This window comes from Heloderma suspectum, chromosome 4, assembly GCF_057233095.1.
Source record: "Heloderma suspectum isolate Gila_16-S chromosome 4, 16-S_ref, whole genome shotgun sequence".
NCBI classification, from domain to species: Eukaryota; Metazoa; Chordata; class Lepidosauria; order Squamata; family Helodermatidae; genus Heloderma; species Heloderma suspectum.
The window spans coordinates 314,357,484-314,380,985 of record NC_139461.1 but is presented as its reverse complement, the minus strand read 5'-3'; the positions used below and the strand labels follow the sequence as shown (position 1 = coordinate 314,380,985).

Sequence of the window (23,502 nt, the reverse complement as noted above, 5' to 3'; positions counted from 1 at the left end):
GGTCCGCTGCAGAATCCCTGGGTCAGATTAATAGAAATCCAGACTTATCTGATTCTGGTGAGGATTTCTATGACATCCCTGCTGCCTAACAGTTTCCCTGCCTGAGCTGATGGAGGTGGTCTCAAGCAGGAAGTTGGGGACGTCAAGGCTTGTGGTCTCAGGGAACTTTAACATTCACACCAAGGCTAACTTGTCTTATACAGTATGGTTCAAGATTTTATTACTGTTATGTCAACCTGTCTCAAATTGTTTTGGGCCCTACACATGTGGCAGGACACATTTTGGGTCTGGTTTTCGTACCGGGCTAGATGAAAATGATTAATTCATTCATTTATTACATTTCTATACTGCCCAATAGCTGAAGCACTCTGGGCAGCTTACAAAGAGTAAAATCTTTAAAATGCATTAAATAACCATTTACACACAAACAGCACACACAGAGACATACATGTATCTCAAACAATATTAAACCATCAATGGAAAAAAATCTAGGACGCTGTTGAAACCTCATTGTATGCTGCCAAATGCCTGAGAGAAGAGGGAGGTCTTAACCTGGCACCAAAAAGATGGTGATGTCAGTGCCAGATGGGCCTCGTCAGGGAGATCATTCCAGAATTGGGGCAGGGCACCACTGAGAAGGCCCTCTCCCTTGCGGCCCCCTTCCAAGCCTCTCTCGGGGGAGGCACCTGGAGGTCCTTAGATGATGAACGCAGCATACAGGTCGGTTCGTGGCAGAAGAGGCGCTCCATTGGGTATGGTGGTCCCAAGACATGTACAGCTTTATAAATCAAAGACAGCGTCTCAAATTGGGCTTGCAAACATACAGGCAGCAAGTGCAAGGAGGCCAGAATCAGCAGGCCAGAATCCGTGTCATGTGTTATGACCTTCTAGTCCTTGCTGTTAATCTAGCCACGGCATTTGTATAAGCTGCAGCTTCTGAACTGTCTTCAAAGGCAGCCTGATGTTATGAAGTGTGCTTTAATTTACATGGATATGCGTATCACATACATTTTTTATTTTATTTATTTATTGCATTTATACCCCACCTTTTTTCCTCTTGCAAGGAACCCAAGGCGGCTTACATTATCCTCCTCCTCTCCATTTTATCCTCACAACAACAACCCTGTGAGGTGGGTTGGGCTGAGAATGTGTGACTGGCCCAACGTCACCCAGTGAGCTTCCATGGCCGAATGGGGACTAGAACCTGGATCTCCCGGCTCCCAAGCCAACACTCTAGCCACTACACCACACTGGTTCATGTAAACCAAACACATGTAAACCAAACACATACCTGAGGGATCTTTTGGCATTGAACTCTGGGCGCTTAGGAAAACCTGATACCCCTCAAAGCTGAGAGAGTCAGAGACCACAACAAGGTCCTTGAAAGCAATTCATTGGTTTATTACAGTTTCCCCAGGAAAGGTGCCCCCCCCCCCATTTGTCCTCTATCAGCTTGTATGAGTTGAGATGGCTTCTAACTAAATGTAGACTGAATTTTCTGACTGCAGCTGATGGAGGTGATGGCGTGCTATAGGCTTCACCATGGTGCGAAAGGATGCTGCCCAATTGGCTGTCCCAAGATATAGGAGATGGTACATTTTCTAATGGAATGTCCCCAGTATGCAGAGCTGAGGAAGCAATTATCTTGAGCCCTTAACAATTGGTTCCGGTGACACATCTTCTCTAAGTATAACCTTACTATTACTGGCTGGTACAGGTTACTGTATGCCCTACAAGACTGCCAAGTTTGTCCAACAGGCTTGGGAGAAATGAAAATTATTGACTGGCACAGAAGATTAAGCCTGCTAATAGAATCACAGAATCATAGAATAGTAGGGTTGGAAGGGGCCTACGAGGTCATCGAGTCCAACCCCCTGCTCAGTGAAGGAATCCAAGTCAGAGCATCTCTGACAGATGGCTGTCCAGCCTCGTCTTGAATGCCTTTGGTGTGGGAGAGCCCACCGCCTCCCTAGGCAATTGGTTCCATTGTCGTATTGCTCTAACAGTCAGGAGGTTTTTCCTGATGTTCAGCTGGAATCTGGCTTCCTGTCACTTGAGCCCATTCTTCCATGTCCTACACTCTGGGATGATCGAGAAGAGATCCTGGCCTTCCTCTCTCTGACAACCTTTCAAGTATTTGAAGAGCACTATCCTATCTCCCCTCACTCTTCCAGTTCTTCCAGTCTCTCCTCATAGGGCTTTGTTACCAGTCCTCTGATCAACCTCGCTGCCCTCCTCTGAACCCTCTCATTTGTCTGCATCCCTCTTAAAGTGTGGTGCCCAGAACTGGTCACAGTACTCCAGATGAGGCCTAACCAGTGCTGAGTAGAGGGGAACTAGTACTTCCTGGGATTTGGAAGCTATACTTCTATGAATGCAGCCCAAAATAGCATTTGCCTTTTTTGCAGCCACATCACATTGTTGGCTCATATTCAGCTTGTGATCGACAACAATTCCAAGATCTTTCTCGCTTGTAGTGTTGTTGAGCCACGTATCCCCCATCTTGTAACTGTGCCTTTGGTTTCTTTTTCCTAGGTGCAGAACTTGGCATTTATCCCTATGAAATGTCATTCTGTTGTTTTCTGCCCAGCGCTCCAGCCTCTCAAGATCACTTTGAATTTTGTTTCTGTCTTCCAAAGTATTAGCTATCCCACCCACTGTTGTGTCATCTGCAAATTGGATAAGCATTCCCTGCACCTCCTCCTCCAAGTCATTAATAAAACTGCTGAAGAGCACTGGGCCCAGGACTGAGCCCTGCAGTACCCTGCTCGTTATCTCTCCCTACCTTAGAATGTGTTAGCCTTCATTAATTCAAACTTGAAGAGTCACCTGCTAAAACTCAAAGGATTAGATCTGCCAAAAAGGGGAAGCGGATTCTGTTTCTTTTTTGCTATCTCTCTTTTATTAGGAAAATAACATCTCCTATAAAAAGTAATCAAACTTGCAAAAGGAGCAATGAATCACACAATGAGCCCCTTTCGTCCTTTCCTCTCTCTAAAATCCCACCCTTCTTAAAATTTAAGGTGATAAAGCCCATGGGGCCAAATGCCCCTCTGAAGTAGCACACAATTCCCTTTCTCTTGCTTCTAGTCCCCGTTTCAAAACGTCCTTAATTCTGTCCAAAAGGTCATCACACTTCTAGATTCTCAAAATAACAAAACATCGTCTTTATGTTCTGAGAGTAGTTGCATGTAATGACTTCCTTGTTCTGGATTCTAGCTTCCCCAGGCTAGAATCGCTAAGAAAACTGCTTAAGAAAACCACTTCGGAAAAACACACATGCACGCCAGGCATGTTGTAGAAACAAAGCAGGAGAAACGGCAAATGATTCCATTCATGGTTTGTCATGGCATTCATTTTGCTTTGACCTAGGCAAGCTTCCACTGGGCCATATAAGCTGAGAGGGGGTGATGATCAATTATGTACTCAATGCAAGATATGACATCCTCTCCTTGGTGATCGCAGGATCCCATGTAGGTAACCATCTCCATCCCCATTATTCTTATATCTCCTTTACAAGGTAAATAAATCAAGAATCTATCCTGAGATATTTCAAATGTGCTGAAAAGAGAAGAACATAATCTTTCCCTAATAACTGCCCCTAAGCCTTTTTTCCAAGACTGTGTTTTATTCACTCAAACACATTAGTAACATTAAATGGGTGTTAGGACAAGGTATTGAAAAACTGCAAAATATGAAATGCAATTTCCGTTATCAATGCAGAATACCATTTCATACATTCTTATATGATAACCAGTATTTGTTCTAATTTCTTAAAGAGTCTAAATATTAATGCTGTGAAAGGATACAGGCAAACAGCAAAAGTTTAGCTTATTTCAGATGTCCTTGACCAAGCCTGGGTTATAGTTTCTGTCATGAATTTTCCATATTAGTTACTTTCTCTCATGATGGTTGAATTTATCAAGGTTGAATTTATCAAGGTCCATTGTTTTAAGGATTTCCAGTTTCTCTGAATCACAACTATCAAACAGCACAATCTGCAAATCTCTGGATATAGTATAATCAAAAGGAGGAATTGCAATTCCAGATCAGACTTTTTAACATCAATACTCTGCAAAAGAAAAAGAAAAAAACATCTTCAAAGGAAGAAAATGTCAATATTGTAATGTCTAAACAGCTAAATGTAAAGGGCTAGAAGCTAGCCAGACTCTCAACAATCAATCACATTGCACAAAATAATACAAACCAATCTTTCAGTACTTCAGTTTTTAAAAGAAAAAATCATACTTTTTAAAGCCACAGGATAACATTCACCTAGCTTTTAAAGGTCACAAATAATGTTTGTCAAATAATTAAATGTTCATAGCCCATAACTTTTCATGGTCCTTCTGCAAAAACATAAACTAAGATGATTGAACAACTAATAACAAACTGAATTATTTGTCTGTAGCAATTAGGTGTCCAGAGTTTTGAATCTTCCAAGCAATATGACTTCTCCTGGCACCGGAAGCTCTACTTGGATGTATACTTTGCATTCTGTAGTGATAAGGTGGGTCAGTTGAGTTGAGAACTAAGCATCGACAATGAATAAACACAGATCTTTACACCGTGATAATTCCATTTTTGTTCATATTTAACTGTGAGGCTGATTGTGTCTCTGTCTGATTAATAACAGTGCCAAGGTATCTTCTCGTGATTAAACAGCAACAGACATTTCACTATTCATACATGTAAATTTATGATAACAATATTCTTTTCAGGTAAAACCAACAATTTAAGTCCTCTTTTGGACTTGATACCCTTGAGAGTCTATGTTCAAATCTTATTGTCCAACCTAAGAGGAAGATCAAAAAAACGATAGGAAGATTAGCACAAATCCAATCTAGTGTCCATATAACTCTACTTCAAGATGAGTCTACCAGTGACTTCTTCTCGTACTCACTGGCAGGCTAATTTCATGAAAAATCCACTGCTCCCTGTAAAACGGTGAATGTTTCTTAAAACAGAAATCACCACATGCTCAGAGGTGTATAGTATTGGCTATGTGTATAATTGATAAATATGATATAGAGAACAATTAAAATCAATTATTTTTTTGCTATTCCAAAGGGTGATGACATTTCCTGTAAAAGCAATTTAGGAATGCCACTTCCCTTGGGATCCCAGCACACGCCCCAAGGAGTTCTGCATCCCCATGTGGGGCATGCCCCACAACCTGAGAGTCAAGCAGTCCTGAAGGCAAGGGCCTCTCTGAGAGAACCTTGCCCAAGCAGTTGTCAGGGCAGCTTTGGATGCCTGCCCTGTTGGACCAGCTATGATCTGGAAATACCTGCGGAAAGGTCACTGGGCCTGCAGCTCTTTTGTGATGGTTTGCAGCACAATCTTGTGGAAAATCTTGTCCTGTCCTCCACCACCATGTCCACTTGCTTCCTTCATCCGCTGCTTCAGAAAATCCCCGTTGAACTCGTTTTCTGGGATATAAAAGGGCAGCGCACGGCGTGGACAGCAGACCCCCAGCCTGCCTCAACATGCGGCCTGGAGGCCTCCTGCTCCTTGTGGGGCTCCTCGCCCTCTGCGCGGAGCTGACACCTGTCTCTGGCCGTCACCATCCTCCAGGTAAGAGACCCCTTCTCCTCCTTCGCCCAGGGGAGACCCTCCTATGCATACGGACGTTTTCCCGGGCACAGCTTCTTCCACGATGCTGGATTGAACGTGAGCTTCTTGCAGTAATCCCCCAGCCCCCAAGCTACTGCCCCCCATGGAAACGTTTGTCACACCATCTGCCCTCTGCACACCTCCCTTCCCAAAACCCTTCTCCAGATATAGCACAAGAGGAGAGCTGTCTGTCTGCAGCTGGTCTCTGCCTACGTCCCGTTGTCCCAATGGACATAATGGAAATAACAGGGTCAAGAATGCGGTCAGGCCACAGCGCACAAGGCCACTTTGAGGTGCTGCTAACACAGCCAGGACAGGGGGATCCGGGGGGCCCTCCCCCAGCCACAGCAAGCCACGAGACTCAAGCGGTGGACCGGAAGGCGGGTCGTGTCGTGTGCCCCCTTGTCCACCCTCTGCCACTGCCAACAGCTGTGTTCCCTCGGCTGGCTGTGGCAGGAGTTGCCGCCGCCGCCCGCCTGTCATGGAGCAGCCGTGACGCGATCTGCTGTCGCTGTCGCCACAGCAAGGACGCCGGCGGAGTGCCTGGTGTCTCGTGGCAGTGGGGAACACATTTCAAAGAAGGCATGGTGACCCCCAAAAGCTCCTGGGGAGGAGGGGAAGAGGTGGGTCCTCCCGCCTCAAGCGGTGCCGTGTCCTGGGCTTTGACTGCCCGGGCACAAGGAAGTCCACTGGCCACTGCAGGACAGTGAGGCAACGGCAGTGGAGGCTGGTGGCCGTTGTGGCGGGTGGAGCCGGCTTCCCCGCCCCTCAGGACAACCGGTCAGGATGAGCTGGGAGCATCAGGCAGGTCGGTCCGCCCAGATACCCTGCCTTCAGGCCTGAGCTGAGAGTGTGGGGCGGGGATGGCAAGTGGCTGACGGACCTTTCCATGTGTGCATTGTCATGGGGATCTCGGGGCTAGGAGAGGGAGGGTGGGCATTGGCAGGGGGCTGGGGCCGGTGGGCACCGCCTCCTCCCCTCAAGAAGAGCCTGCCGCGGACACCAAAGGGACACAGTGATGGTCGCGGGGAGGCACTTCCCTCCCCTTGGCACGCGTCTCCCTGCAGGGCTGGTGCATCCCCCTGGCTTGGCGCTTTGATGCCATGCGGAACACTGGCTCGCAAAAAGGCCTTGCCAATGAGCCCAAAGCCGGGCTTTCATTTTAGTCCAGCAGCAGCCATCTGCCTCCTGCAGCACCCCGGGGGATGAGGCCGCCCGGAAGCGCATGCGCCGGTGGGGCATGATGGAGACAGCTGCCGCCTCCTGGCTAGCAATCCTGCAGAAATATGAACCAGCCTGCAGGGTGCTGGCAGAAGAGGAAGAGAGAGCTGCATTTCTGTGCTGAGGCCGAGGGGGGGGGGGGGCCTCCCACGCTCTACCAGCCCACTTGGGATTCAGTGCTGGGTGCAGAGGAGACATGGGACACTCCATCCTGTCTTCATCGGCCCACTCACTCCCCTTTATGTCAACCCTGAATGGTTGCCTGTGACTATCAGGTTAACATTAGAAGGAACAACCCATTGCTCAACGCACGGTCCATAGATTTATCTAACCCAGGGTACACAACCTTGCAGCCCCCAGAGCTGCTTTTGATGCTGACTGGGAGCAGGGAGCTGCACACGCACACGTGTGTGCACACACGTCCCAAAGATCCCCTTACCTTGCTGAGAGGGAGCAGGGAGCCTTCTCCCCCCCCCAGTGCTCCTGATGCCGAGCACTCTTCCCTCGCTGAATGACATCGGGGGCAGAGGGATTCAGCAGCGGCAATGGTGGTGGGAGTCAGGGTACCCCTGTGGACACACTAAAAGCACCGGAGAGCCAAAACACTTGATCCAAGGCTTTTGGGGAGCATTCCTATGGCCACTAGTCAGCGGCTAGAGGGCCACAGGATACATCAGTTTCCAGGAACCAATCTCGGAGCCCAGTCTCCGAGGTCAGCTCCCTGAGAACTCAGAACTGACCTCCCCCCCCCACCTGCGCTGCCTCGCAGGCAGCTCGGAACGGCCCCACGCTCTGCACCCGGAAGAGGAGTGCGGAGCAGTGAAAACAGGGCATTCCTGGGGGTGTTCCAGGGCAAAGAAGATGGAAATGCTGGTACAACACATCCCATGTGTCGTCCGGCAGCCGCTTCCCCCGCTCCGCCTTCCCACGGCCCGACAGCCAAAACTGGCTGCCTAGCTGCAAATGCAGGGCTGCTGAAGCACAAAGGGGATGATCCCCTCCGCGCTTCTCCTGCCCTGGATTGGATAGGAGGTCACCTCTGAGTTCGGAGGCAGCTGCCTATCCCGGTAGGATTGCGCCCTCCAAAAAGAAATCTATTCCCCCAAAAGTATCCTGCTGTAATAAATTCACAATTTAAGTCACATTACAAATAAGACCTTTTCACATATTATACGTGTGGGTAAATGAACATATTTATAAACAGTGTGCACATGCACGCGCGCCCAGTATTGCCATGGATGGCTGTGCCGCTAACCTCCATGCCTGTGTTTCAAAACCCACTGCAGAACCTGCCACTGCAAGGGCGGCCTTCATTTTGACAGTCCCGCATCGAGGACTGCAGTCCTGAGCTCACTGATGCTCAATGAAGTTTATTATGGTGACTCCAAGTTGGAGCAAAGGATCCACCCAGCACTTCCAGTATGATAGGGGCTTAGCCACTGAGAGAGGAACTGGTGAAGGTCCCATCACCAAGCCTATCAATTCTTCTTTTCACAGCCTTTTGCGACCTCCCTGCGGACTCTGGACCGTGTTATGCGTACATGCCCCGTTTTTTCTACAACTCCTCTTCCAAGCGGTGTGAGAAGTTCATCTATGGTGGCTGCCAGGGAAACAAAAACAATTTTGAGACTTTAAAGGAATGTCAGCTCACCTGTGTAGGTAAGTGAAAAAGACAAGAGGGAAGCTGTAGGAGAGTCTGTCTCCCTGCAAAGTCAGGGATGAGGACAGATCCCAGCTGGGGTCTGGGAAGCAGCTCCAAGTCAGAGGAAACTAGGAAGCTGCATTGTAGCAACTAGGGTTATTTCCCTGTCTAGCCCAGTATACTTGAGCTGGCTGGAGCCCTTCAGGGCCTGAGGCATAGAAACATCTTTCCTACGACCTTGGGCCCCCTCTTTCCTGATGCACTCACACACACAGAGAGAGAGGCTTCAGTCTCAGGCCTTTAATTCATTATCAACAGGTTCATTGCAGATGCGAATTCTCGAAGACTCTCAGGCTACAAAGGAATGCCTCCAGGGGATTCAAATGGGAACACAACTGTTGCCTACAGTTTGAAGTGAGGCTTGCTGGCTAGACTTAGGGAGGGAGGTCCTGCCCTTCCAGTGATGCTTCCCTACATCGCCTTTCACGCATCGCTAACTGGGTCAACCGTCTGAATTCCGCCCCTGACGTTTCCCTCTTAGCTCTGTGCCATACATAGTCTAGGATCTCTTAGATCACAGCCCCCACTCTCCTCCTCCTCCTCCTCCTCCTGGCTTCTCACAGAGGGGGACAAGGGGGGGGGCTTCAGGCCCGGCCATCTGGTAGTTAGTAACCTGAGAAGCACGCCTACCCATATCTGAACTGGCTTGGGAAACTGCATCCCCCGGTTCTGGATGTTCCTCTTCTGAATCTGAGCTGCTAACTACCTCCCTGCACTCAGAATCAATCCCGACAACCTGCTTTCAGTATGTTCCCTTCCATTCTTGAATTTCATGTACATGAATCTCACTGAACATTGGGGCCTAGATGAGAACTTTGGCTTGAATGTTTGGGAAATTTGTTTCTTGCATTTTAAAGCCAGTGAATTACACCAAATGGTCAAAACATCACTTGACCCTGGAATGGTGATGATTATGGAAAAGCAAAGGTAGTGCTTCCCAAGTTCTTCAACCATAGAGAAACATTGACTTTGAACAGTACACCTTCCTGCAAGCTCAACAAAACAAAAGCGAGAATACTGATGAATGTCATAACTGTTGACGTCATCTTGCACGATCATGTGAATGTCCAAACACGAAGCACGAGATACAGGCACAAATAATACCAGGATGTTCATCAGCCAAACGTTCGAGGCAATTCTTACAAGAACCCCAGATGGCCCTCACCAAATTATGGGACACTGCGGGAGTAGATGAAATGTCAGAAACACATGCTCAGCTAATAGAGCGAGGAAGCTGTTCTACACACACAGAAACTGTGCATTCGCTCTAGAAATGTTCCAACAGGAATCAGCGAACACATCCTCAAGGGGGCCCTGGCAATCAATCTCCCAAAGCCCAGCAAATGTCCATGAAGACTGCACAGGTAGCCTGCCACAACTGTGGAGGATCTTATCTTCACAGATGAAGTTGCCATTCCAGAGGTACAGTTTGACACAATCCTGGAAGAAGAAACCACTATTTATGTATTTAAAAACATTACTGGCCGCCTTTTAGGGCAGAAGCCCTCCCAAGGCACCTCACAGCATTAAAATACATAAAAACAGTTAAAATATTAAAAGCGATATGAACATAAACACAATAAAATAGCAAGTAAAAGCAACAATAAAAGCTGACAATAAAAGCAACTGCAACAGCGAAAACAGCAACTATAGCAGTCATATCAGGAGAAGGCCATGGAAAAATAATACGTTTTAAAGCCTTCTTAAAAGCCTGCAATGATGGAGCATGGCAGACCTCTGATGGCAACTTGTTCCAAAGATGTGGGACCACTGCAGAGAAGGCCCTCTCACATGTGGTCACCAGCCTAAGTGCTCTCACGGGTGGGCAAAGGAGAAGGGCCTCTCTTTCTGATCTGAAGGTGTGGGCAGGCTGATATGGGTGAAGTTGGTCCTTCAAGTAACTTGGTCCCAAACCGTTTAAGGCTTTAAAGGTCAAAACCAGCACTTTGAATTGGGCTCGGAAACACACCGGTGACCAGTGCAGCTGGTGCAATATCTGTGTTATGCGATCAAATCGCCTTGTTCCCACCAGTACTTGGGCGGCTGCATTCTGGACGAGCTGGAGTTTCCGAATCGTCTTCAAAGGCAGCCCCATGTGTAGCGAATTACAGTAGTCCAGCCTGGGTGTGACCAGTGTGTGGATAACTGAGGCAAGGTCCGGCCTCTCCAGATCGGGCCGCAGTTGGCGCACCAGCCTAAGCTGGTAAAAAGCACTCCTGGACACCGCCGCCACCTGGGTTTCCCCAGCGAGCTCAGAGTCCGGGAGGACTTCCAGGCTGCGCACTTGAGCTTTTAGTGGGGGTGCAACCCCATCTCAGGCCAGTTGTAAACCTCCATCCGAAGTAGTTGGTTTCATATGTACACTATGCAAGATACTCTACAGTTCGACGCTTGCTATGGCCTACTGGAAAAAACAATGTTAGGAGGCCCAGCAGCAGTTTCAATTGTACTTGGCTGTACTTGAAACTTCCACCAATCCAAACGAGTTAAATGCAGCGTTTCAAGCTTTCGGCCATATAGCACTGTGGTCCACACCTTTAGAGAAAAGGAAGAGAGTGAGGGGTGAGGAGGGGCGTGTGTGTGCGCGTGTGCGTGTGTGTGTGAAAAGGAAGGCATAGCTACCTATCCCAAGCCGAGATCTGAAGACCAGGCTCGGACCCAGAAGAAGGCTGAAAGAGGCCTCTCCTAGAATCCAGGGTGTAGAACTCAGCAACGTCCAGGTGGGGAAATTAATCCAGGTAGAGAGTGAAGACAACATTTTAAGTTGGGAGTGTTGTGAAGCCCGTGCTTCACCAGCGAGCAAAATAAAATAGCAGGCGAAAACCACGCCGAGCTGCTCAGGCGCCAGGAGCCCGGCGCAGAGCAACGGGCTTGGAGAAGATAGCCCCAAGTAGTCTGAAAACCAAGAGAAAACACGTTCAAAAGAGAAAAGAGGGCTCTTCCTCTCCCAGACGGGAGGCAAGAACCAAAAAAGCTCTCAACGCAAATCAAAACCTGCTGATACAGTTCAGAGTTAAGCAAAAGGTAAAAAGCAAGCCAGCCAGGTTGGCACAAACGTGCTTCTTGTCTTTTTCACAGGGGGCTGTTGCTTTCTTTCAGCCCCTGACAGCCCTCCATTTTCTGCTTTTTATTGCTGTGAACTGGAAAAATTGGTTCTGAATGACATGGGGGGGGGGGCAGAAACCTGCAGGGACAGTTTTGCATTGTTTTAGGCAGCTGGTCTCACCCTAGGCCTGACCAGGGTACGTGGGAACACTCTGGACTTGCGGAGCTGCTAGCGGCAGGGAGCAAGACACGTGACAGCTGGTGCGTTAGGACTGATCCAAGTAATGCAAGAAATACATCTGGGCAGACTGACTCAAAGGCTCAGATCTCATGAACAGATGTTCGAAGTAACTGGAAAGCTAAAAAGAAAGCAAGTAAAACTTCATATTGAAACAAGTTGAAGAAGAACTAAGACATCTGGAAGAGCTTGACGTCATTGAGCAAGTAGAAGGTCCTGCTCCTTGGGTCCTTCCAATACTGGAGGCGCAGAAGCCGAAGCAACCAGGCAAAACCTGGATTTCTGTGGACGTGCCCCTACCCAATCTGATCACACTGGAGATTTGAAGGGGGAAATACTCTTCTCCACACTTGACCTTACAGCTGGTTACCACCATAGGGAGCTCCGCTCAGAGTCCAGGTACATACAGCCCTTTCAACTCATGTTGGCCTTCACAGCTACAAGTGCCTCAGTTCTGGCATTTCTTCAGCTGCGGAGGTATTTCAGAATACCATCCGTGAAGTTGCAGCTGGACTCCAAGGAGTTCTTCATGTAACGATGATAACCTGGTCTTGGGTACCACATCAGCAGAGCGCGATATTCAACTTGAAGCAGGCCTAAAATGGCTGCATGAGGAGCAGCTGACATTAACCGAAGCAAATGTGAGTTTAAAAGACCTGCTTCAGAATTGTTGGCGTATGTCTTCTCCGAAGATGGTATTTCAGCAGATCTAAGAAAAGCAATGGCTATACGTTATGGTACCGGGCGGGCATACTAATTCTACTGAAGTTCGTAGCATGCTAGGCCCTGCAAACTATTGCGGTTGATTTATACCAGGATGGGCCACAGTCCCACAGCCACCCTGGGATCTCAGCTGAACATGAAGCAAAGGCACATGTCAACTTCCTTGTCTCCCACGCTGTTCCTAAAGCTCTTTCTCTGCAGGAGAGAGGGACTCCTACACACGCTGACACGTGTATAGAGATAATCATGCAGCCCCCCACAATGGGCGGCGGAAAGACTTCCAGACTATTCTAGCATATCTGACTTGTGAAGAACAAGCAGTCCTCCTCCTCCTTCGAGATATTCACTTGGTTAGTTGAACAAGGATACTCTGGTTTCTCTTCAGATCGCATAATTCATTCATGGATCACTGCCTTGTTGTGGCGAAGGGGCTTGCGTAACTCAGTGAAGCCATAAGCTATGCCGTGCAGGGCCACCCAAGACGGACAGGTCATGGCAGAGAGTTCTGACAAAATGTGGTCCACTGGAGAAGGAAATGGCAACCCACTCCAGTATTCTTGCCAAGAAAACCCCATGGAATGTATCACAAGGCTAAAAGATATGACGCCGGAAGATGAGCCCCTCAGGTCGGAAGGTGTCCAATATGCTACTGGGGAAGAGCAGAGGGTATTTCCAAGTAGCGCCAGAAAGAGTGAAGCGGCTGGGCCAAAGCCGAAAGGACACTCAGCTGTGGATGTGTCTGGTGGTGAAAAGAAAATCCGATGCTGTAAAGAACAATATTGTTTAGGAACCTGGAATGTCAGATCAATGAATCAAGGTAAGCTGGAGGTGGTCAAACATGAGATGGCAAGATTGAACATCGACATCTTGGGAATCAGCGAACTCAAATGGACAGGCATGGGCGAATTTAATTCAGGTGACCATCATATCTACTATTGTGGGCAAGAATCTCTTAGAAGAAATGGAGTAGCACTCATAGTCAACAAAAGGGTGGGAAAAGCAGTACTGGGGTACAATCTTAAAAATGATAGAATGATCTCAGTACGAATCCAAGGCAAACCATTCAACATCACAGTAATTCAAGTCTATGCCCCAACCACTGAGGCCGAAGAAGCTGAGGTTGATCAGTTCTATGAAGACCTACAACACCTTCTAGAACTAACACCAAAAAAAGATGTCCTCTTCATCATAGGGGATTGGAATGCTAAAGTAGGAAGTCAAGAAATCACCGGGATAACAGGCAGGCATGGCCTTGGTGTACAAAATGAAGCAGGACAAAAGCTAATAGAGTTTTGCCAAGAGAACACGCTGATCATAGCAAACACTCTTTTCCAACAGCACAAGAGACGACTCTACACATGGACATCACCAGATGGTCAATATCGAAATCAGATTGATGATGTCCTTTGCAGCCAAAGATGGAAAAGCTCCATACAGTCAGTAAAAACAAGACCTGGAGCTGACTGTGGCTCAGATCATGAGCTGCTTCTTGCAAAATTTCGGCTGAAATTGAAGAACGTCGGGAAAACCACTAAACCGTTCAGGTATGACCTAAATCATATCCCTGATGAATATACAGTGGAGGTGAGGAATAGATTTCAGGGATTAGACCTGATAGACAGAGTGCCTGAGGAACTATGGACGGAGGTCCGTAACATTGTTCAGGAGGCAGCAACGAAATCCATCCTAAAGAAAAAGAAATGCAAGAAAGCCAAGTGGCTGTCTGATGAGGCTTTACAAGTAGCTCACGAAAGAAGGGAAGCGAAAAGCAAGGGAGAAAGGGGAAGATATACCCAACTGAATGCAGAGTTCCAGAGAATAGCAAGGAGAGACAAGAAGGCCTTCTTAAGTGAACAATGCAAAGAAATCGAGGAAAACAACAGAATGGGAAAGACTAGAGATCTCTTCAAGAAAATTGGAGATCTCAAGGGAACGTTTTGTGCAAAGACGGGCATGATAAAGGACAAAGAAGGCAGGGACCTAACAGAAGCAGATGAGATAAAGAAGAGGTGGCAAGAATACACAGAAGAACTATACAGGAAAGATCTGAATGTCCCTGATAGCCATGATAGTGCGGTCACTGAACTTGAGCCGGACATCCTAGAGAGTGAAGTCAAGTGGGCCTTAGGAAGCATTAGTAACAATAAAGCTAGCGGAGATGACAGTATTCCAGCCGAGCTATTTAAAATCCTAAAAGATGATGCTGTTAAAGTGCTGCATTCAATATGCCAACAAATCTGGAACACTCAACAGTGGCCACAAGACTGGAAAAGGTCAGTTTACATTCCAATTCCAAAGAAGGGCAACGCCAAAGAGTGTTCAAACTACCGCACCATTGCGCTCATTTCACATGCCAGCAAGGTGATGCTCAAAATCCTACAAGCTAGGCTTCAGCAGTATGCGAACCGAGAACTACCGGAAGTACAAGCTGGGTTTCGAAGAGGCAGAGGAACTAGAGATCAAATCGCCAACATTCGCTGCATCATGGAGAAAGCAAGAGAATTCCAGAAAAACGTCTATTTCTGCTTCATTGACTACGCTAAAGCCTTTGATTGTGTGGATCACAACAAACTGTGGCAAATTCTTAAAGTGATGGGAGTACCAGACCACCTTACCTGTCTCCTGAGAAACCTGTACGAGGGTCAAGAAGCAACAGTAAGAACCAGACATGGAACAACTGAGTGGTTCAAAATTGGGAAAGGAGTACGACAAGGCTGCATATTGTCACCCTGCTTATTTAACTTATATGCAGAGTACATCATGAGAAATGCCGGGTTGGATGAATCAGAGGTCGGAATTAAGATTGCTGGGAGAATTATCAACAACCTCTGATATGCAGACGATACCACCCTAATGGCAGAAAGCGAAGAGGATCTCAAGAGCCTCTTGTTGAGGGTGAAAGAGGAGAGTGCAAAAGCTGGTTTGAAACTCAACATTACAAAAACGAAGATCATGGCATCTGGCCCCATCACTTCCTGGCATATAGAAGGGGAAGAAATGGAAGCAGTGACAGATTTTACTTTCTTGGGCTCCAAGATCACCGCAGACGGTGACTGTAGCCATGAAATTAAAAGACGCTTGCTCCTTGGGAGGAAAGCTATGGCCAACCTAGACAGCATAGTAAGAAGCAGAGACATCACCTTGCCGACAAAGGTCCGTCTAATCAAAGCTATGGTTTTCCCAGTAGTAATGTATGGATGTGAGAGCTGGACTATAAGGAAGGCTGAGCGCCGAAGAATTGATGCTTTCGAACTGTGGTGCTGGAGAAGACTCCTACGAGTCCCCTGGACTGCAAGGAGGTCAAATCAGTCCATCCTAAAGGAAATCAACCCTGAGTGCTCATTGGAAGGACAGATAATGAAGGTGAAGCTCCAATATTTTGGCCACCTAATGCGAAGAGAAAACTCCCTGGAAAAGACCCTGATGCTGGGAAAGACTGAAGGCAAAAGGAGAAGGGGACGGCAGAGGATGAGATGGCTAGATAGCATCACAGATGCAATGAATATGAACTTGAGCATGCTCCGGGAGAGAGCGCAGGACAGGAAGGCCTGGCATGCTATGGTCCATGGGGTCATGAAGAGTCGGACACGACTGAACGACTGAACAACAACAACAACAACAGTTGAACAAGGAGGTCATTCTCCGTGATGGTCATTCTCTGTGATCTTACCTCCACAGAGAATGACCTGCTCCTTCAAGGTCCTCACTTGGTTATTCCATGTCCTTTATATTAGCAAGTGATTGGAGGACGGCTTGTGCTTCACAAGTCAGATGTGCTGCATTATTCCGGAAATCTTTCTACTGGCCGTTGCCGGAGAGCCGCCCCATGAACGAAGGTGGATGCACCAGGTAAAGGGGTGCCAGTCCGCTGCACTGTGGATTTCTCCAGTATCCCTGCCGTGTAACTGATTTTGCTCATGAAGATCACCAAGAAGTGGTTAAAACCAAAGCACTGTTTGGAGACAAAGTCTGGCTCCCTGGGATTGACAACCTCACCGAACATTGTGTAAAACTCTGCACACCGCGCCATGCAGCAGTACTGCAGAGCCACTCTGCACCGCTGCATGTTTCTCCTCCTCGTCCTTTACCGGGGTGGACGTCAGGGTTGAAAGCCTTACAGATGCTACAGCAGAGGGAGCCAACCTGGAATGGGAATTATTTCCATTTCTCTGCAGCCACCAAACCGCTCCCTATTGTTCCTCCGGCATGGCACTAGCTAGCATAGCGTCTGGCAGACAGGAACGGACAACGTCTCCTCAGACTGATGTCTCACTCGAGGATGCGCCCCTGCACCAGCATGATGAAAAGGCGACGCTTGCAATGGGAACAGTACCATGCCCAGCAGAGGTGAGCCAGAGTAGTACCACAGGAAGGAGGGGGCATGGTCTTGGAAAGAACATCCAGCCTCAAAACAAACTTTCCGTGCCCTTCTGTGCTGCGGCATCTCAAATCACAATGACAAACGGCGCAAGGGCCACTGCCCAGAGGGGTACCCATAAAAGCACAAGGAATGTTTCTCATGCCAAACCACGTCACAAGAGCCCTCAGACTCAAAGACGTGATGATGATGGTGGTGGTGGTGACTTCGTATGGAGTGATGATGTCATCCCATCCACCTCTCCTGCTGCACCAAATCAGGCAAGTCTGGGTGCTTCAGAGGTTAACTCCCAGCGTTGCCCAGGAAGGACCAGGTGTTGTGCGCCAAGCTATCTGCAGGGTTATCTGTTGTATCTGACTATACATAAAAAGGAGATGATTTTGAGAACTGTGAACCGATTGTCCTGTTGGCTTCATTGCTGTGATCATTTCTGTTATGTGTATCAACCGTGGCTTTTCTTATAAAGTGGGAGTTTTTGTTGTTGTTCAAAGGTTCTGACTTTATAATTGGGGTGGTGGTTTCACGGGGGGGGGGGACATACTGTTTGTGAAAGGTCCACTCCTTGAGCCAGAAGAGGGTTTCTGAATGCCCGGGCTGAAGCACAGATAACCCACCTCAGGATATATACTAGTCTGGCAAGGGGAGGGCCAGTCTGCGAGGAAGGAGCACTAACCTGAGCTGTTCCTCTCCTACGTCTGCGTCATCACAGTCAGGGAGCCTGGCATACCGCAGCCCGCGTGCTTCACGAGGCAGGCGCTCCCGCAGGCTGCCAAACCGAGGGCCTAACCACCTGCAGCTCGCCAGGCCCACATTCCACGCTCTGCACTGCAGCGGCTCTCGGCTCAGCCTGTGGAATCGCACCCAGGCCTTGGCAGGGCCTTGGCAGTGCAGCCGGAAGCTGTAAGCAGAGACGGACGGGCCGGGCGCAGCCAGCACTGCCGCTCCCAGAGAGACACTGTGGCTGGTGGCGGTGGGGGGGCGGTCGCACCACCTTGCCCCCACAAGCACATGACCGTGGGCTGTGTTCTGCTGCAGGGAAACCGGGAATCTGCCCCTCGCCTCCTCCGGGCACGGTTACGACATGCGACGTGACGTGCAGCAGCGATCAGGACTGCCCTGGGGATCAGAAGTGCTGCCACTACGGGTGCAGGCTAGCCTGCTACGCACCCATCTAAGGTGAGACGGATCTGCCCACGCTCGTTCTCTCCTGCGCGTGGCGCTTCGCACATCACCCCACTCTCCGTGGAAGCCCGGTGGTGCCGATCCCGGCGCAGGGCCCGTTCGCGCAGGAGCACGTTGCGGGCAGTGCTGGACTGTGTGCCGGGGCTGCAGCTGCAGCGGGCAAGGCCTCTGCACCGGCGTGGCCCGGGAGGCTCGTGTGCCCCCGCCACGGGCATTCCTCCAGCGGGCCCGGCCTCCCATTTCTTGACAGCCAGAGCCCCCTTGGCTGGTGGGCGTCGCTTCCGTTAGCACAGCACCCTTCAGTGAGAAAGCATGAGCACTCTTGGCGCGCTCTGGCTTGGCACACAAGCACCGCTGGTGGCGCTGGTGGTGATCGCGATGAAGGCGGCGATGACCGTGCCCGAGCCCCAGCTGGGAGGGAGGGAGGGAGGGGCCACATCACGGGCCACGAATGCCAGCGCAGCCAGAAGGCAGGGCAAGGCACCCGCCACGCCTGCCGCACGGGCCCCTGGCGTGCCGGCTCCTCTCCTGCCAGAGGTGCATGATATCCCCACGAGCCTCCCTCTGACGGATCGTGCTTGTCCGTCACCCTTGTGTCTCATTCATCTGCATTCCCGCTCCTTTTCCCTTTCCAGAATCCAGATGCAATTGCCCTGCATCATTCACAGATTTTTAGGGGGGGTCCAGAGGACTCGCCCTCTCTTTCCCACGGCTGCTTCCGTCTTTCTCCTTGCCGAGGAACACGGGTGAGGAGGGGAAGGCGGAGTAGCTGCCCAGTGTCTCTGCAGTGGCAGCGCCACAGCTGGCCGTCTGGAAGCTCCCCCAGACCTCAGGGCCTCTCAGGACATTTTGGTGCCTTGGGCGCAAGACCCAATGGGCAGCTCCCTCATTCCCTAGTCAGTGTGGGGCAGATCCGGCAGGACACTGTCCTGCGTACCGAGAGCTGTGCAGAGCTACGTGGGCACCGCGCCAATGGATTGTGCCTGCGTTGGTTCAGATCGATTTGCCTCCCCCCTACCCCCTCCGGGGCACCCACAGTCTGACCGACCCACTTCTCTTTCCCCTGCAGGCCCTGGGCGGACACCCACAGTCACTGGCAGGAGCCGAGGCTGGACAGCCAGAAGACCTGCTGACCCCTCGCACCGTGGCAGTCAAGACCCCACGCCCATCCGCCCTCAGGCTTTCCCCGAGGGTTGGGCATGTTCGCCCCACCCGGCCTCCTCTGCTCTCTTCTCTTCTCTGCAATAAAGGCATCAGGTCATTTGCAGGCTACCGTGTGTGTGTGTGTGTGTGTGTGTGTGTGTGCGCCCACCCCCAATGTGGACTCCAGCTTTGCTACCCTCATATGGGGAGGACAGGAGTGCAGATGCTAAAGGGCAGGTTTCCACCACCTGACCTTCAAGGGAAGTGTTATTAAATAAGCAATCCACTTAAGGGAGGCACACTGGAATTCTGCAGATAAAGGCTCAGAAAGAAGGGCAGAGGAACATCGGATGCTGCCTTCTGCTGTGTCACACCATAGTCCAAAATTGTCGACAATGACTGGCAGCAATAGCTCTCCAGGGTTTAGGGCAGGATTCTTCCATGACCCTGCCGGAAGATGCTGAGGACTGAACCTGGAGCCTCTCCACTGTGCCATGGCCCCTCCCCATCCCGGGAAAGCTCCTGCTGGATCAGACTAGGAGACTAGATTGCCCAGCGCCCAGGCTCCAGCTTCTAGCAGCCAGCCATCCCCCCTCTTGCTGTCCAGGAATTCATATTCAGTGGACTACTGCCTCTGAAAATAAAGTTCCATACAGCCATACAGTCCATACATACTCAAGGATACCAGAAGGGTCTTAAATTGTCTCTTTGTGTGTGTGTGTGTGGGGGGGGGTCATGTAAGGTGGGTAGGATGCAATGAATGCTGCCTACTTTTCAGGCAGATTTTTGCATTCGTTGAATTCATTGGCAAGTTATCACAATAAATATCATTGAAATGGGCTTGTCACAATGATACATATGCTTGAATAAAGAAATCTAACAACTAGTAACTGATCAACAGAAAAAAACCAATAGTACCCTTATCAATTAGCCTTGTCTACAGTTGTCGGGGGAGGGTATAGCTCAGTCCCCCTGGTGAAACGTAGGGAGGCTCTGTCCATGAGAACATAAGAGCAATGCCGGGTTGGACCAAAGGCCTATCTAGTCCACAGGGGCCAACCAGTGGCCTCCGGGAAGGCTTCCCCTGATGACATCTCTCCCAGTCTCCTACTGCTGCTGTGCTGGGACAGTGTTCTGCTAACCAGGCTGACGGGAGCCAGCTGTGAGTCTGGGCTGGTGGAAGCACCCATCTTGTGCGCTATACTGCAACGGGCCACTGGCCTTGAAACTGATGGGGGGAGCTGCTTCGGGGGAGCGTTGAGGGTCACTTTACTGTTGTTGTGACCCTCTTATGAAGGGGGCCATCTCCCTGTTAGTGCGAGTGCCTGGTATTGGATTAGAGATGTTGTGAAGGTTCCCCTTATGACCTGGAGTCTGCTACCAGCCACCCAATCGAGGGGAAGACGAGCATGAAACTTTTGAAAAGCAAATTGCCAATGTTTCAAGGAAGCAGGCCGAGGCTTCCGAAACGCCCTCTCCCCCTGAACAGGGCTCGGACTGCACCATGGTTCAATCCACGGTTACGAGCTCTGAAACAGGAGGTGAGACGGCTAGAGCGCCGGTGGTGGAAGTCTTGCTCCAAAGATGATCAGACACAGGCTAGAGATGTATCTTCAGCCTATCACGTGGCGGTGAAGGCAGCAAAAAAGGAATATTATGCTGCCTCCATTGCGGCTGCAGAGTGCTGTCCCAGGAGGCTGTTCCAAGTGGTCCGGAGCCTGGTCGGTCCTGTGGCTCCGGAACCACTGGAGCATTCTAAGGCCTCCTGTGAGGCTTTGGCAAGGCACTTTGCAGATAAAATTGATCAGATTAGGTGTGTTACTCTGCACGCTGTGGATACAGTTAGTGAGCAAGAGGCGGCCTGTGGCAAACTGGTTTTGTGGGATCGGTTCCAGCTTCTTCCTCCTGATCAAGTGGACAAGGTGCTTTCATCGGTACGGCCGACCACCTGCTTACTTGATCCTTGCCCATCTTGGCTCATTATGAGCTGCAGAGAGAGACTGGGTGAGGGGATCAAGGCGGTGGTGAACGCCTCCCTTGAGGAGGGAGTGATGCCATCAGCCCTCAAGGAGGCAGTGATAAGACCGCTCTTAAAGAAGCCCTGCTTGGATCCTCAAGTTCTGAACAACTTTCGCCCAGTCTCAAATCTGCCATTTCTGGGCAAGGTGATTGAGCGGGTGGTGGCGGTGCCTTTGAAGGCACACTTGGAAGAAACTGATTATCTAGACCCATTTCAGTTGGGCTTCAGGCCTGGGCATGGGACAGAAACGGCCTTGGTCACCTTGGTGGATGATATGAGGAGGGCTCTGGATAGGGGTGAATGCTCCTTCCTTGTTCTCCTCGACCTCTCAGTGGCTTTCGATACCATTGACCACGGTATCCTCCTGGACCGCCTGGAGGGGTTGGGCACTGGGGACACCGTATTGCGGTGGTTCCGGTCCTTCCTCTCCGGCAGGTACCAGAGGGTAGCACTGGGAGAGGAGGTTTAGGACCCGTGGCCACTTACTTGTGGGGTGCCACAGGGTTCCATCCTCTCCCCGATGCTGTTTAACATCTATGTGAAGCCGCTGGGGGCTATCATCAGGAGGTTTGGGGTGCAGTGTCATCAATATGCGGATGACACGCAGCTCTACCTCTCGTTTAAATCTTCACCAAGGTTGGCTGTAGAATCCCTGTCCAAATGTCTGGAGACGGTGAGTGGCTGGATGGGGAGGAATAGGCTGAAGCTGAACCCTGACAAGACCGAGGTACTTTTGGTGGGAGACAAGAGGAGGCTGGGGGATGTTGACCTGGTATTGAATGGGGTACAGCTACCCTTGAAAGACCAGGTCCACAGCCTGGGGGTCATTTTGGACTCTCAGCTGTCCATGGAGGCTCAGGTGTCAGCTGTGAGCCGGACAGCGCTGTATCAACTCCATCTGATACGGCGGCTGCGCCCCTTCCTTCCTGGCCATCTGCTCCCATCGGTAGTACATGCCCTGGTCTCCTCTCGTTTAGACTACTGTAATGCGCTCTACGTGGGGTTACCCTTGAAGACGGTTCGGAAACTGCAGCTGGTACAGAACGCGGCGGCTCGCCTGATTAGAGGCAGCTGCCGGCGAGATCACATCACTCCAGTGCTGAAGGAGTTGCACTGGTTACCAGTTGTTTTCCAGGCCAAATTCAAGGTGTTGGTTTTGACCTTTAAAACCCTATATGGTTCCAGCCCAGCCTATCTTAAGGAGCGCCTCCAGCAGCACCACACAGGCCGCTTAACAAGATCAGCCTCAGATGGTCTTCTCTCTGTCCCATCAGCCAGGACAGCTAGACTGGTGGGGACGAGGGAGAGGGCCTTTTCTGTGGTGGCCCCCACTCTGTGGAACTCCCTCCCTAGGGAACTCCGTCATGCCCCCTCTTTAATGAGCTTCCATCATGCATTAAAAACGTTGTTGTTCAGGCAGGCATTTGGGGTGGGTTAGGGTATTTTAGAAAATGTTTTTATTGTAGAATTTTATTGTTTTAAACTGTTTTTATTGTATGTTGTACATCGCCCAGAGTGGCTGGGTGACCAGCCAGATGGGCGATTAATAAATTTAATAATAAATAAAATAAATAAATAATAGTAATGGGGGACTTTAATTTCCCCGATATTTGTTGGGAGACAAATTCTGCAAAACATGGCCCCTGCAGGAAATTCCTGACATATGTGGTGGATAACTTCCTCCTACAGAAAGTGGAGGAAGGAACTAGAGGATCAGCTATCCTTGACTTGATCCTAACCAACAGAGATGACTTAGTGGATGAAGTAGCAGTTACAGGAACTCTGGGGGAAAGTGATCATGTTATACTTGAGTTCTTGGTTCTAAAGGAAGCGAAAGGTGCGTGTAGCTAAACACGTACCCTGGATTTTAGGAAAGCTGATTTTAATAAACTCAGAACAATGATCAGTAAGGTCCCATGGCAAGCGACTCTAATGAGAAAAGGAGTCCAAGATGGATGGGAGTTTTTTAAAAAGGGAATTCTAAAGGCAAAATTACAAACAATTCTAACAAGAAAAAAAAAGGTGGAAGACAACAGAAGAAGCCAATGTGGCTTCACAAAAAGCTTAGGGATGACCTGAAAACAAAACAGGACACATCTAGGAAGTGGAAAGAAGGCCAAGTAACAAAGGAAGAGTATGGGCAGGTAGCACAGAATTGCAGGGGTGGCGCCAGGAAGGCTAAAGCTGAGAACGAGCTGAGGCTAGCGAGGGATGCTAAAAACAACAAAAAGGCT

General features: G+C 49.7%; 1 protein-coding gene across 2 annotated transcripts; it reads left to right on the top strand.

The window, feature by feature from the left end:
* The first annotated feature begins 675 nt into the window (after nt 1-675).
* Nucleotides 676-19,376, top strand: LOC146349095 (kunitz/BPTI-like toxin). 2 transcript variants are annotated; one of them, XM_084854960.1, is made up of 6 exons: nt 676-752; nt 4,412-4,483; nt 5,410-5,577; nt 8,335-8,496; nt 17,959-18,099; nt 19,175-19,376. In XM_084854960.1, the coding sequence occupies exons 3-5, from the start codon at nt 5,490-5,492 to the stop codon at nt 18,096-18,098; spliced, it is 390 nt and encodes a 129-aa protein (XP_084711086.1). In that variant the 5' UTR covers nt 676-752; nt 4,412-4,483; nt 5,410-5,489; the 3' UTR covers nt 18,099; nt 19,175-19,376. The 2 variants fall into 2 exon arrangements, with proteins under 2 accessions (XP_084711086.1, XP_084711085.1); XM_084854959.1 differs by lacking the exons at nt 676-752; nt 4,412-4,483 and having other exon boundaries at nt 5,204-5,577.
* Nucleotides 19,377-23,502: the final 4,126 nt, after the last annotated feature.